Below are 16,129 nucleotides of genomic sequence, written 5' to 3'. Positions count from 1 at the left end.
TTTAGAACAGTGGCATACATTCAGGTCTCAGTGAGTGTTTACTATTATTATTATTTTTTTGGCTGCATCAGGTCTTACTTGCTGCGCACAGGCTTTCTTTAGGTGCGGTGAGCGGGGGCTGCTCTTTGTTGTGGTGCGTGGGCTTCTCATTCCATGGCTTCTGTTGTTGCGGAGCACGGGCTCTAGGCGCGTGTGGGCTTCAGTAGTTGTGGCTCACAGGCTCTAGAGCGCAGGCTCAGTAGTTGTGGCGCATGGGCTTAGTTGCTCTGTGGCATGTGGAATCTTCCTGGACCAGGGCTTGAACCCGCGTCCCCTGCATTGTCAGGTGGATTCTTAGCCACTGTGCCACCAGGGAAGCCCCTATTATTATTTTTAAACCTAATTAATGAAAATGTTTTAATTTGCATTTCATTTATTATTGAAGGATAACTTTTTTCATATATTTTTGTCCATTTATGTTTATTTTGTTATTTACTTGCTCAAATCCACTGCCCAATTTTTCTGATGTAAAATGTCTTTTTTTTCTTAATGATTTTAAGACTTAACCAAGGTAAATTAAAGATGTTAATCCTTGGGCTTCCCTGGTGGTGCAGTGGTTAATCCGCCTGCAATGCAGGGGACACGGGTTTGAGCCCTGGTCCGGGAAGCTCCCACATGCTGCGGAGCAACTAAGCCCATGTGCCACAACTACTGAGCCTGCATGCTGCAACTACTGAAGCCCATGCGCCTAGAGCCCACACTCCACAACAAGAGAAGCCACTGCAGTGAGAAGCCCACGCACTGCAACGAAGAGTAGCCCCCACTCGCCACAACTAGAGAAAGCCCTCGCACAGAAACGAAGACCCAACACAGCCAAAAATAAATAAATTTTTAAAAATAATAAATAAATAAATAAATAAAGATATTAATTCTTGATTATACCAATCTTCTTTCCTCAAGAGTTGTTTTAGTACACCTCAGTAACAGGAAATACATTTACAGTATATCTTTTGTGTCTCAACTTTGAAAGAAGGCAACACCCAGAGAGGCATAGGCAAAATTTTTTAAACACTTTTTTAACATAGAGAATTATTGAGCATTGTGTTCTTAAGAGTTTAATCAATTTCAAAAGATTTTTCATCACCATGAACAGTGCCTCAAATCACACTCAGAAGTGATCTGGTGAGAACACCAATTACACCTCATCTGAGCACTCAGTGCTGCCATTTGTCCAACTGATGCTGCTAGGGGTACTGGGCACAGAAGCCCACACCAGTAATCTGCTTCTGTTGGCCCAAGAACTCAAGTTTGTTACAAGTACAGCCGCTGGAAAGAGTTCCTCAAGGCCGCTGTATCTTCCCATCACTTGCTGCTAAGTCCAGGGCATCTGATTGGCTGAGCCTAGGTTATGTGCGTGAGTTCTAGCTGTAAGGGAGACTGAAAAAGCAAACATGTAGTATGTTCAGCTCTAAAGCCGGTAAGGAATTCCCAAACATAAAGTGGTTCAAATGCTGAGCATCCAAAAAATGATAGTTATATACTGAGGAAGGTAACGAGGAACAACATCATAAAGCCTTTATCACAGGTAAGGAATTTAGACTTCAACCTGATGACAGTGGGAGCCTTTGAAGGTGTTAAGCAGGAGTAACCTTATTGAATTTGCACTCCTGCAAGACCCTTCTGGATCCTGGAGGAACATCTTGGGGTAGGAGAGGCTGGAGGATGACTAGTAACCAAGCTGTTGTAAGACTTCAGGCCAGAAATTATTTTCAATTTTTGAGACAGCTCTCAGTGCAGGACAAAGCAGCCCCTGCCAATCCCAGGATGACTTATTTAGAGGTGAACTTGTCGAAAGCTTTATGAAAGTCTAAATATATTATCTCTGTTAGTTCCCCTTTAGGCACATGCATGAGGAGTCAGTGTTCTTAATAATTCCTTATCCTTGTATGACATCCCTTCCTCTCTCTGGAACAATATTGCTTCTCTAACAGGGTGGTTTGTTTAAGTACTATGTCTTTTTACCCTTTATTATGGATCCTGCCTGGAGAAAAAGATTATTCATGCTCTGATCAAAATCCCCTTGGGTCCAGTCCCTGATTTATTTTTCTTTTTCTTTTTTCTCACTCCTGGCACATAACTTCTCATAACTTTGGGGAAGATACAGGGTATTGATTATCTCTACAGTCTTCAGGATCGTTAATGGGGTATTTGAAGAGATTAGAGATCTGAACAAGAAACTGTCTTGATCAAATATGTGTGATTTAAAAATATGAACAGCACTTTAAAATTAGTAAAAACATAATCCTATGGAAAACATTCAAAGGTTCTGAATTTTCAAAGCTTCCAGTGCCACTTTCTACCTTTGTGTGAACAAACAGAATTTTATCATGTTTCTATTATAGGACCTATTTGTACCTATAACTATGATTGTAATACATCCGATAGTTCCCTCTCTGGCTGCCTTGTTTACTGCCGTTTCTCTAGCTGAGCTAGAGATGACTCCTTCTGCTGATAACCACTGTGGCCTGGACAGTGTCATCTACCTGGAGACTCTTTATCATCCCAAGAAGGTGCAGTGAGCATTAATCGTATGGCCAAGTTTCAGGATTTATAGGATTAAAGTCAAACTGAAAGTCTGGCATCTGATCTCTGAATGTCCCTGGAGATGGATGGCTGGTGAAACATCTGAGATTTCTGGAGCAAACCTGCACTAAAGTTCAAATTCATTTCCCCCATAATCACAAGGAGTATCATCTTATCAGATTAAAGTCAGTTCTTATCACCAATTGCATTTAAATCATTCATCCCTTATTTAATAATTAGGCTCTGGAAAAATCTTGGGGGTGGGGGAGAGAGGCAGCTTGGCTGAGGCTGCTCCAGAAATCATTACAGGAGGGATTCAAGGACTGCAGGCTGATATAAACTTGTGGTGGGTAGGAGGAAAAGGTGAGAGGGGACTCCTCTTGAAACTACATTTGCACAGTTAAGCACTTTTTCCTGCTTACATTATATGTTTCACATCAATTAAAAACAAAGTTTTCTAAAGAGGGTTTTATTCTTTATGTGAGATGGAGACGGCATCAAAGAGTATTATTATTAGTTTATATGGAGTGGCTTGGGTGAGGGTAGATGCAGATGGAGGGTTTCAGTAACCCCGGTGCCATGTACTAGAAGCTGGATGGGCAGCTTCTCCTCCAAAATTATGCTCTGCAGGAGTGGCACAGAAGCAGTTTGGTCCCATCAGGGAGTTTGGGAGGAGAGACAAGTGCAGGCCACAAGGAAAATGAGCTGCTGTTGGTCTGCAGGTACTGGGGATGGTTAGTCTCCTGGAGCCACTGGGATAGAGGAGCCTGTGTCCTGCTGAATTCTAGTAGGACACTGGCCATCAGGTCTCTTCTGTGTGTGTGTGTGTGGTTTTTTTTTTTTTTTTTTTTTTGAGAAAGAGGCGCTTTATTGGGAAGAGAGCACTGCACATGACCAACATACAAAGAGAGCCAGATGGGAATCCTACACATCATGCTCAAAAGGTACTCAGGATGCTGTGCTAATGAAGGTCAACTGGAACATGGACTCCTAGGCAACTTCCCCAACCTCACACCTCCGCGGGGTCAGGACACTTCCAACCTTTTCCTGGAAGGCAACTGTGGTCCACTAGAGATAGAGCCCCTAAGGAGTGCCTTCTTGTTTTTCATAAAGAACATTTTCTTTAGACTTTCTGAAGTCTTCATTCGTTACTTTCATTCTACGTTCTCTCAAGGCCATCAGGCCAGCTTCTGTACAGATTGCCTTGATGTCGGCACCAGAGAGGTCATCTTTAGCCATGATCAAGTCGTCCAGGGTTACATCATCGGCTAGTGTCATACTGCTCGTTTTCTGTGTTGATCAAATACTTACTGAGCCCTGGTCATTTACTAAGCACTAAGGATACTAATCTGAAGATACAGCTTCTTCTTGGAGGAACTCACAATGGAGAAAAATAATTACAGCAGTCAACGCTTATTAAGCTTTTTACTAAGCTAAAGTAAGGGCTTTACACACCTCCCAACATATCTTAAAAATCATCATTAAAATCATACCTTAAATCTCATCATCATAAAATTTTGAGAGGTTAAATAATTTGCTCGAGTCCTCTAGCTAATAAAGGCTGAGATAGAACTTAAATCTGGGCAGGATGACTCCAGAGGGCATATCTTTGAAAGTGATAAAGACTGATGTGGTGTGGAGCCCAATACTGAGAAAGGACACCTAATCTAGCCTGGAGGGATTAAGAGACGGTGCCTTCAAGAACAGGGACCCCCATGTGCACTTTTCTAGCACATTCGCAGGTATATAGTTAGAGCTGGAAGGATCTTTAAAGATCTGCTAGTCTCACAGCCTAACTCTATAGGAAAGGTTTGGATAGGAGAAACAACTTGTCCAGTTCTTCAAGAACCCTGATAAAGAACTCTCATTCATTTCTGGTGGGAATGTAAAATGGTACAGTCACTTCAGCAGTTTGTCAGTATCAGTTTCCTACAAAACTAAACACACTTTTACCACATGATCCAGCAATCATGCTCCTTGGTAGTTACCAAAAAGAGTTGAAAACTTATGCCTACACAGAAACCTGCATCTGGATGTTTATAGCAGCTTAATTCATAATGGCCATAACCTGGAAGCAACCAAGGGAGGGATGAATAGACAGAGGACAGAGGAGTTTTAGGACAGTGAAACTACTCTGTAGGACACTGTGAGGGTAGATACATGTTATTATATTTGTCCAAACCCACAGAATGTACAATGCCAAGAGTGAACCCTAATGTAAACTATGGGTTTTTGGTGACAATCGTGTGTCAATGTAGGGTCCTCTGTAGTAAAAAATATACCACTCTGGTGGGGGATATTGATAATGCGGGAGGCCATGCATGACTGAAGGCAGAGGGTATTTGGGAAATCTCTGTACCTTCCCCTCAATTTTGCCATGAACCTAAAACTGCTCTAAAAAAATAAAGTCTATTTAAAAAAAAAAAAGGGACTTCTCTGGTGGTGCAGTGGTTAAGAATCCACCTCCCAATGCAGGGAACGTGCGTTCGATCCCTGGTCAGGGAACTAGATCCCACATGCATGCTGCAGCTAAGAGTTCACATGCCACAACTAAGGATCCTGTGAGCCACATCTGAGGAGCCCGCCAGCTGCAACTAAGGAGCCCGCCTGCCGCAACTAAGACCTGGCACAACCAAAATAAATAAATAAAATTTTAAAAAGTTAAAATTAAAAAAAAAAAAAGAAACTCTGCTAATTTGAGGATCAGTATTCTAGGTTTTGATTGTCCTACTGCTCTGATTGTCCGTGTCACCTGTTTGTGATTAGAAATGAGACTGTCGGGACAATTGAGACAACTGCCAGCCGACCTCCTTACCCTGTATAAAAAGAAGACTTGAAAAGCCATTTTGTCACCAGCAAAGCCCACTGGGGTCCTGGGAAAAATAAGATGGAATCTAGGTGATAATTTAAGGTCTAAACCTCTTCTCTTGTGCTTAGTCTAGTTTCACTTGCCCATAGGGGCCCGAGTGCAGAGGCCTTGCACCTAACACATCAGATTAGAGTTCCTGGGGCAGAACAGCTGTGCCTGACACCTCAATTCAAGATGGCCACGTGCTGTGTGAAGAGAGGCTGCAGCCTGAAGTGCCGTGAACAGCACAACTGCGCATGACCCTCAAGAACTCCGCTGCCCCTCCCTCCGCAGATGAGAACCCTATAAAGCAGCCCCTCCGGTTGCCTGTCCCAGAGAGAGCATGTGCTCTAGGGCTCGAGCTCGCATCTCCATTCTTTGATCAAAGAATAAAGTTTTCCTTTGCTTCTGAACTGAACTTGGTCTTGTTCTATTAGCTCCAACAACACTGGCAGAAGGACCTTTGTTGGGGATCAACCCGGGAAGGTTGGTAACAATTTTAATAAGGATGTATTTGGAGAGAAACTAGGCAGATGTTTGGAGCATTTTCTGTGTAAAGCAAGTATCAGTAGATTTATCTCTTCTTGGGGCTGTGAGAGTGAAAATATTTGATTCAAAACCAACACTTCCCATGTTATTCTTGCCAAATTTCCACAAGAAGTTATCCATGGCAGGCAGTAGTTGTTGCCCACCAATACTCACTCTCCTTTTTCTTCTAGTAGAACCCTGATTTGTTCAGGAGGGTGGTGGAAGTCCCTTTATCTCAGGGAGGGTGGGTATGAACCCACGCCCAGGGAATGAACCTGGGATTGGTCTAAGGGTGGACATGTGACCCAGTTCTGCACATGAGACATAAGAGAAATCTACTGGGGAGGGCTTCCTTCCCTCAATAAAAGACATTTCCCAAGGAGAAATCTTTCTGTCCCTTCACCCTTTTGCTTTCCTCCCTTCCCCTGACCTAGAACATGGAAGTGAGATGAAGATAGGACAATATCCAAGAATAGCAGAGCAGAAAACCAGAATGAACTTGGTTCCAGGATAACTTCGTGTTATCATTGTCCTTGTCCTGACCTGCCAACCGCAGACTTCTTTTTTGAAATAAAGTCCTAGTTGTTAAGCTAATGTTAGATTTTCAGTTACAGTTGAATGCACTCAATTGATACCATGTCCTTTTATTAAGAGAAGTGGTGTTGTAAAATATACCTGTCCTTTAGATTTTAATTTTATTTATAAAATAAGGGCAGTAAATGCTCAATAATGAGTGAAATTGCCCCATTTGTTAAATTTCTATTCCAGGAACTGTATAGAATTGCATACACTTGTTTTTTTATGAGGTATCACTGTTAATAGTGCTGTAGTGAGTTGTGTCAAAGCTTCTGATATAAGTTTAGATTTAAAAAACCTAGAGTAGGCTAATTAGAGTCCAAAGGCCCACATGATTAGGCAAGATTCCTCAGGAAAAGCTCTGTAGTTAGTCATAGGTGAGCTACTTATATCAAAGCCATTTTAGATTCTGTCTTAATTTTCACTTTAATTGAGCTATTAATATGCACTGTTGAGATCTTAAATTGAACTTCAATATGGTTTTCTTGTTTTAAGACCTAAAAGATGACAAAAAGAAGGCAGTATGTACTTTAAATTTTCCACACTTTGGGCTTCTGTTACTTATTGCATTAGAAGAGTACATGCCTTCCTCCTCAGCTAAAGGCTAGTTATTTAGGGACAAGGACCTTGGCTTACTCATTCCAGTGTATCCTACAGTAGGTCACACAATAGCTTCTCTGAGGCAGGAACTAATAAGTATTCACTGAGTCACCATAGCAACAATAAACTATAACAATAATAATAGCTAAATTTGCCTATGCTCACTATGTGCCAAAAGCAGTGTGGGTGCTTTCAATGCAGGCTCTCATTTAACCCCCACCAAATCCTTGTGAAATAAATCATTTCCTTCTTACAAATGAGGAAGGTGAGGTTTAGAGAGGTTAAGTCACTTGCTCAAACTCATTCAGCTATAAGCACAGTCTGGATTCCAAAGTCTGAATTCCTCATCAAGTAGGTACTATCATTATCCACATTTTACAGCTGAGGAAATAGAGGCTCAGAAAAATTGATAACTCACTCAGGGTCACACAGCTAATAAGTGGTAGAGCCTGGATTTGAACCCAGGCAGTCTGGCTTTAGCATCTGTCCTCTTAATTATGTACGACACTGACTCACAAAAGGATACATTTTGGACATACTTCAGATTTGTCATGCAATTATATAAAGTTGATTATATTAAATTGAAGGCTAGCTGATTACTAAATGTAACAAAGAAGTTTAAATGTCAGCTCTCAAGCTCCCCCCCACCTTTTTTTCATTTTAGTAGTAAAATATCTTTCCAGAAGGACAGAACTTCCTTCAGACCCAGAAGTGATAACTCTTTCATCACTCTGGAAAACTACAACACAGAAACTGCACATTAACTATTAACTTATAGTTTACATCCAGGCATTAGGTTTCTTACCTTCCCTCTCGTCCTCCCTGCACTCTCTCTGTGCCCCATCTGGGCAATAAAGCTTGTGCTTTCTGAAGGAAGGCAGTGGCCCTCCCCACCACTGCCTTGTAGCCTGCTTCTCCTCCTGGGTAATTGCTCACTACACACCCCGGCCCATCCCATCCCATCTCATTCCATGAAACATTGGGAACTTTTTCCACCTCCTTTCTGTAGACCCCAGGAAGCCCAGATTTGGGCCAGGATCTAAGGTTGGAAACAGAGAATGTTTTGGATACTGATTTTAAGGTAGTTTCCATAACAGTGGTCCTCAGCCTTGCCTGTGCATTGGAATTACCAGAGGAGTTTCAAAAAAATTCTTGCTTGGATTCCATTCCTAGTATTTCTATTAGTTGATCTGAGAAATACCCTGGGCACTTGGAGTTTCAGAAGCTGCCAGGAGCTCCAATGTATAGCTGAAGTTGAAAACCACTGCAGGGTTTTTCAACCTCGGCACTATTGACATTCAGTACTGGATAATTCTTTGTCCTGTGCATTGTAGAATGTTTGCCAACTTCCCTAACCTTTACCTGATAGATGCCAGTAGCACCCTCCCCAGTTGTGACAACCACAAAATGTCTCTAGACTTTGCCAGATGTCTTGGGCGAGGGGTACAAAATCACCCTTATTGAGACCCATTGGTTTAGAGTGATTGCCAGTAGCCCAGGCTGTGAGAGAAGTCTCCCAAAAAGAAAAAAGAGAAGGGTGGCTTCTATGGCATTCTCTCGAAAATATATAAAGATGCCAAGGGTACCTGGCAGAAAACCCTCCTGTCATTGGAGGAAGCTTAATCGGGGTGGCTTTTTTTTTTAAAAAGATTTTTTAATTTCTAAGCCAAGAGATGGTGTATTTCTTGGGAAGCATAGTAGAGGAAGATATCTTCGAGAATAGGGAATTAAGGAAATGATACAGATCTTTCTAGCTGATCTGAAACACAACAGAAGGAAACTAAATCTTTTTAAAATTAGTGTGAAGAGCCTGGCCTGGGTGAAATATTGTCTCCTGCTAATGAGTTGCTGCCAGCACTGGGGAGATAAAGTACACAGGCTTGGATGCTAAATGGATGTAAACCCAGAACGTTTCCTTAGCTCTAGGAAGTCTTTGTCACCACACTGATGATAGAGTGAACCAAAATGGGTGAGAGTCTAGGTTTGTGTATAAGAGGAGGGTTAGAATGAGCTCATTACGGAAGTGCTGGAGTTTGGGAATATTTAGTGGTTGTCTTAGTTTGGGGTTATTTGAGAAAAGAGCCCAGGAAGCACCATAGGAGAGTGGGGGGGTGGTGAGAGGGAAGGAAGCTACTAATGGATGCCTTTCTAGAAGTTGCCACCATGGGCAGTGGAGCTTAATCCTTCTGGAAGTTGAGGGGAATCACAGCTGGACACAAGCCTCAGAAGTATGGAGCAAGAGAGCTGGCGTATTTAACCACTAATTTCTGTTCCGTTGGTTGAGGGCTGCATCCAGGGCCATCCAATCCTCAGCACTAGCCGATTCACTTTTTTATACAGCAGAAACTAACACAACATTGTAAAGCAATTATACTCCAATAAAGATGTTAAAAAAAAAATCCTCAGCACTTTTGTTCTGGTTTGGGCCTCAGTCAATGTTGTGAGTGTCCTGCTGGCAACTGGAAGCAGCTGGTCAACACAGGATGGTGATTGCTAACAGGATATAGGTGAGCCACTGGCAACCTGCTATAGGGGTCAATTTAAAAATTTTAAAGGATTAACTGCTTTACTAGTTTACAATGGTTTATTTTTAATAGATTTCTTAATATATTAAGGAACATTGGGAAGGCACACCAACTACTGTCACCCTCAAAGATACCTTATTGTTTGAGATCATGAAATGCCACTGCCAGAAACCCAGCAGTTGTCCCAGCCCTGTCTGCAACTCCTCTTTCCCACAGCCCTTACATCCAGCCCACTAACAAGTTCTTTCAGGTCTACTCCAAAGCTTTCAGGGATTTATCCACTCTCTCCCTGCTGCCACCTCATTAGTCCAGGACAATGGTGTCTTTTGCCTGGACTATTGCAATGGCCTGCTCCTGGGCTCCCCACATCCACTCTTTCAGTTCCTTGAACCCACAAGGCTTTTTCTTGGAATGCTCCTTTTCCCCAGCCCACCCCAGCCCAGCCCTACTCTTCCAATGACTTGTTCCTTCCTATCCTTTAGGTCTGGCTAAATGTCACTTTTTCATTGAAGACCTTCCTCTCTAAAGAAAGATCTCCCCATCCCACCTGTCAGTCCCATCTCAGTTCCTATTTGTTTTCTTCTTTGCCTGTTTCACAATTTGTAATTATATTGTTTGTGTATTTTGTCTCCCTGTCTAGAATGTAAACTCTGTAAGGGCCAGGACCATGTCTATCTCCTTGACGACCATACCCTTGTAGGACTGACAGATTTAGCAAATAAAAATACAGGCATATCAGTTAAATTTGAATTTCAGATAAACTACGAATAATTTTTTAGTATAAGTATATCCAAATAATGCACAGGACATACTTATACTAAAAATTATTCGTGATTTATCTGAAATTCAAATGTAACTGGGCATGTTGTATTTTATCTGGCAACCCTAGTTCCTAGGCCCTGACACATAGCTGACTCTCATTACGCATTGTTAAATAAAAATTTGGTAGCAGCAAAATTTGGCAACAAAGTGGGGGAAATGTGTTAAAACTACAGAACTAAAGTAGTGAGAAATACTGCTTCCCATTCCTTTCTGTTCTGTTGCCTGTCTTCTCACTCCAGGAGAACCTAATCTCCTGGTCCAATCTCATGGACTTCCATTCCTGGGCACCACAGGTCTGCCTCATCAAGGCCTGATTATGACCAATTGCCACTTTCACAGAACACCAGCAAGTATTTATTGAGTAATTAAGCTGACAGAACTTTCCAAATACATCTCTATAAATGTTTGAGCTCCTTGACTGTGAAAAAGTAAGTTCTCATTTTAACCAACCTCCTCCTCCAGTACTGCCAAAGAGCATGAGATTCTAAAGGAAATCACACAAATCCATTCTCGATTATGGTAGCAATGCTCCAGTCTCAATTAGTTCCTGCAGGGTGCCTGGAATTGGGGGTGAAGTGGCTCTTGAGAGGTTCCCAGCACTTGTAGTAGTTCTCATCCAAACAATTAGAGGTCTTCAGCCCCCACTTGGTGACGGCCATACTTAGAGAAGACTCAAACATAAATGCCTGTAGGGAATGAGGATGGGGACAAGAAAGAAGAAGTGAGGTGGATAATAAAACACATTTGATTAGATGTCAAGAGAGACGATATGAGTAGGTAGAATCTTTGAATAATAAATCATGTGTGCTAGCACGGTGAGGAGAAAAACTCAAGCCTTGGGTTCTGGCTCTGGCCCTACTACTTATAAGTGGGTAGTAGCTTGTGCAAGATCCTTAACTTCTCTGACACTCAAGTTTCATTCTGTAAAATGGAACTGGACACGTAAGCATCACATTGTCCTTGTAGCTTCATGGGGCTAAATTTGCTTGATCCAAGGGCAGAGGTGGGAGAGTCCTAGGAATATTCTTCTCAGGGGCCATTACTGTGGCTATGTCCATGTGAGGGAGAACATACTTCCCATTTTGCAGATGAGGAAACTAAGGTTCAGAGCTGGGAAATGACTGTCTAAGGTGATAGTAGTAAGAAATCATAGAGCTGGGATTTGAACCTTTCTTTTGCAGGACTCTGACCAAGAAATAGGCTGGGAAAAGGAAAAGAAGGAAAAGAGAGAGTGAGGAGGAGGAGATGGGACAAAGGGAGCAGGAACGGCTGTAGCACTTTTAAAAGCCCTGTCCCAGAAGGTTCTGAATGGTGGATGTCCTGCTATGTTCAGGCAGGTTTCATCTGCAACAGAAAGAATATGCAAGTGCCCTGTGCATCCTAGACATTCCAGCTTCACCTATTGCTGATTTTCCGACTCACTATGGCTTAAAAAAAAGAAAACCCTACAATTCTTATGTGCTCATGTTGCTGGAAATTTTAAAAATACACATGGACAAAAGGAAGATAAAAATTTTCTTTGTGCCACAACTCAGAGAACCCATGTTAATGTCTGGTGTCTAATATACATTAACTTCTTTTTGCCTAAAACAATGGAGAGGGACTTCCCTGGTGGTCCAGTGGGTAAGACTCTGCACTCCCAATGCAGGGGGCCTGGGTTTGATCCCTGGTTGGGGAACTAGATCCCGCATGCATGCCACAGCTAAGAGTCTGCATGCTGCTACTAAGAAGTGCGCATGCTGCAACTAAAGATCCCACATGCTGCTACGAAGATCCCATGTGCCGCAATTAAGACCAGGAGCAGCCAAAACAAACAAACAAACAAATAAAATAATAAATAAATACATATTAAAAAAATAAAACAATGGAGTTGATTGTCTCTGCCTGACTTCCCGTGACAGGCTTGATATGAGGACCAAATGAGATCATATGGAGGTGTTGTGCACGTTATAAAGCACTATTCAGATATAAAGGTAATTATTAAGGCCATAATTATTGTTGTCTCTTTGCTGACTACTTCTTAGGGCCTTGCTGTCTGACTGGAGTAACAAAACTCCATCCCAGCTGAGCTATGAAGACAGTATTATAAAGTTAATTTATTCCAAAGTGGTATAAGGATAAGGCATATGGATGAGCCTGGATCCAAATTATGTAATGGGAAATGGTGAGGGAGACCCAGTTAGGTCTAGTAAAGTGTTGGACCCTCCTTTGCCTGGTAGTCTGGTCTCCCCTCCATAGGAGAGCTCCTTCTCACTAGAGCTCCAAGCCCTAGACATTCCCCAAAGCCTTGCTCCTCATAGAAACAGCCCTGTCCTGTGCCTCACTGTTGGCAAAACACTGCTGCCTGGTAACACTATCCAAAGCCAAGTTGGGCGCTGAAGGTTACTAAGTGGTAACTCTGGGGTAGCCTGTGAACTTCCAGGAACTTTCAGAGGTAATAGCTTAAGATTATCAATATTTCATAGAGCTCTCGCACAGAGATGAAGGGGTTCTACAGAAACTCTGCAGAGGCCCTTGCAAGGGGAAATGGAGCCGAGGTCCAGCAGATGGGACTCGCACCCTGCCCCTGCAGATCAGCTCCATCAACTATGGTCCTCAAGTTGGAACTGAAAGTAAACTGTGTTGGGCAGAGGGACAGATAAGCTCTCTGATTAAGTAGTTTGCGAGCTGGGCATGGAGTCAGGCAGGTCTGTGCTATCGATTTTAAAGTCAGGTGGCACTGAAGGCATTTGTTTAAAACTTTAAAGCAAATTTACATATGATTTAGCAAAAAATTACTCCTTGTGGTCCATAAACTAGAATGCAAAATAAAATGAAATCAAGTACTGCAGCCAACTGCAATTGTGTTCAGCCTCAGTGTTTACAGCGTGACACAGGAGGAATACAAAACAGGTTTTAAATCCCATCAGCTTCATCCCATGCCAAAGGAGAGCAAAAGAAAATGAGAAAACAGCTGAGAACTGCTGCTCACAATCTCTGACTATAGTCAGGCAAAGGTTTCCTTGACCCTCCTGGGCTTGAGAAACTAGCTAAAGGTGACATCCTGTATCCCCTGTTCCTGTGGCCCTAGAAGATTACTTCAAAAAGCAGGAGATGACTCTGAGACAGAGCATATATACAGAGGGCTGCATACAGATAAAGGAAGACTCCTCACATAGTATTAAAAATATCCCCCCTTATATTTGAACAGTGCTGTACAGTCAGCAGGGTTAAATCACAGCCACTGGCTGGGTTGGATGCCCTACCTATTCTACACATGGAGAAAATGAAGCACAGAGAAGTTAAGTGACTTACTCAAGGTCACACAGGAACCAAGAGCTAGAATTTGAACCCAGGTCTGACTCCAAGTACAATACAAACTCTTTTTACCCTACCACATCAGGAGTCTAGTATATACACTGGGGTGTGTGCATACACACATGGGAACATACACATAGACACACACTCTCCTCTCCTGACTCCTTCTTTGTGACTTTGGGAAAATAAAAAATAGCCTCTCAATAAGGTTGGGGACCCCAGAGGCCACCAGAGCCTCACATCTAACTTGCTTACCATGGTACCATCAGCAATCCTCTCAGGTGCCAGCTTGGCTTTACTGGCCTTCTCAAAGCAGTCGGCATCAGGCCCATGGGGCGTCATTGGGCTGTGCAGGCTGCCTCCCCCTGGCAGGAACCCACCTGGCTTTGCCTCATAGTGACCTTTGATGAGTCCCATGAATTCACTCATGCAGTTCCCTGGGAAGGTTGAAACAGTATTATTTTTATTATCCCAGGCAAGGCCTGACAACACCAAGACCTCTCAAACATTATTTCCACAGAATGTCAAGAAGATAGGAGAATCTGGTAAATTTCATAGAAATAATAAAGAATATAGATAGACAGGAAAACAACTGCAAAACATTCATTAGTGTGGAATTCTTGGTAGGCAAAGCTCTACTCCATGGCCGTGTGGATTATCAGAGGTCTTAAGTTCTACTTCCTGGATGAAATTATGCTAGATCTAAAGAAAATCAGGGCCCAGACAAGAATTTTAATAATAAGTAACATGCAAATCATAATAAAGAAGGGATGTACGCCATCATTTAGGCTTACAAGCCCCATATAAAAATTATCTTCTTTCTCAGATCTGAATCCTTTCCCAAATAGTCTCACAGTCATACAGGGTATCACCATATTTCTGGTTACCAAATTAGAAAATTGAAGTGGTGTGTGGGTGTGTGGGTGTGTGTGTGTGTGTTGATGGAAATGTGATGTAATGGAAAGAACCCTGGACTTGGAGGCCGTTATCAAATAATAATCTGTGTGAAAAAATCTTATTATCTATAAAAACTAATCCATAAATACTATATATTCTAACAAATATCTTCTATATCTGAATCTAATATCATCTTATTCTTTCATTCTCCAAAATGCTTCTTAGATTCATTCTTTTTCCATTGACATTCTCTTCATAGAATCTGAAAATCTTAATATTAGAAGGGACCCCTACTTCTGCTCAAAACAGAAATATTCTGTATATCATTCCTGACAGATTACCTTCTGGACTCTGCCTGCACTCCTCCTGTGAATGGAAGCGCTCTACTCAACAAAGGAACCTATCATATTACTGAAGACTCTGGGTGTTAGAAAGTTCTCCCAAGTTAAATGGAAATTTTCTTTCATATAAGTTAAGTATACTGGTCCCAGTTGTGCCTCCAGAATCAACAAAATTTGACAAAAATCACCATGTTCCCACTTTTCCAATCTTATGTTTCTGTTGAAACAAAGCTCTTTATCTAGAGCAAGAATTAAAGAAATATAACACCTGGGTGAATATCTACCCATCCATCCATCCATCCATTCATCTGTCCATTCCTTACCCTATCCATCTGCCTATCCGTCCATCCAGCATATACGGACACTGTGCTAAGTACTGTGATAGAAATGAGTAAGAAACAGCCTCTTTAAAGTTCTTCATAGTCATAGTCTGTCCCATGAGAGTGCTGAGAGTGCAAATCTTGGGCAGAGAAGAGAGATATGGCATTGGCAACCCTTGCAAAGCCAAACATTTGACATGATGAATGCTCCACCCCTTTCCTTACATGTGAATATAGCCAAATGCCAAAATACTTGTGGAACTGCCTAAGCAGCCATACCCATTTTGCCCAGAAAACAAAATGCTGCTGCAGGCCCCTGCAGAAAAGGTAAGACCCAGATCATAGCTCTACTTGTTTCTCCATGAAGCAGAAATAGAGGAAAAGAAGCAACTGTAAGCATAAAGTGTCTATATTTTAAAAGCAGTTCTGTTCATGACTTAAATATGCTGTCACACTCCTTGATCTAGTATGTATCCTCAGGGTCACCTTCATGGCTTAATTTTGAGATGAGAGCAAGACAGAATTCAGCTTTGGTCTGAATATGAATTTAGGTAGCAATGATTTGGTGATGACATTTCTACATCATTTTCTGTATTTCAAAGGACACTGGGAAGGTAGACCTTGCCTTTTTGATTAATGCTGAATCCAGTCGACTAAGGTGCATTAAGATGACTGGAGGCGGGCTTCCCTGGTGGCACAGTGGTTAAGAATCCACCTGCCAACACAGAGCACACGGGTTCGAGCCCTGGTCCAGGAAGATCCCACATGCCATGGAGCAACTAAGCCCGTGCGCCACAACTATTGAGCCTGCTC

The 16,129-nt window shown here is 42.2% G+C and overlaps 1 protein-coding gene across 1 annotated transcript in view; it reads right to left on the bottom strand.

Moving 5' to 3' along the window:
* Positions 1–10,457: 10,457 nt before the first annotated feature.
* Positions 10,458–16,129, bottom strand: part of HGD (homogentisate 1,2-dioxygenase) — a 45,669-nt gene continuing 39,997 nt past the window's right edge. The window contains exons 13-14 of the mRNA XM_057546124.1: positions 14,014–14,195; positions 10,458–11,147 (exon numbers count right to left, since the gene is read on the bottom strand). Of these exons, the coding sequence (XP_057402107.1) occupies positions 10,998–11,147; positions 14,014–14,195 (332 nt within the window). The 3' untranslated portion in view covers positions 10,458–10,997. The remainder of the gene's footprint in view (positions 11,148–14,013; positions 14,196–16,129) is intronic.

This window comes from Balaenoptera acutorostrata, chromosome 4 (genome assembly GCF_949987535.1).
Source record: "Balaenoptera acutorostrata chromosome 4, mBalAcu1.1, whole genome shotgun sequence".
In the NCBI taxonomy this organism is placed as follows: domain Eukaryota; kingdom Metazoa; phylum Chordata; class Mammalia; order Artiodactyla; family Balaenopteridae; genus Balaenoptera; species Balaenoptera acutorostrata.
Note: the sequence above shows the minus strand (reverse complement) of the source record. Positions and strands in the feature narration are given on the sequence as shown.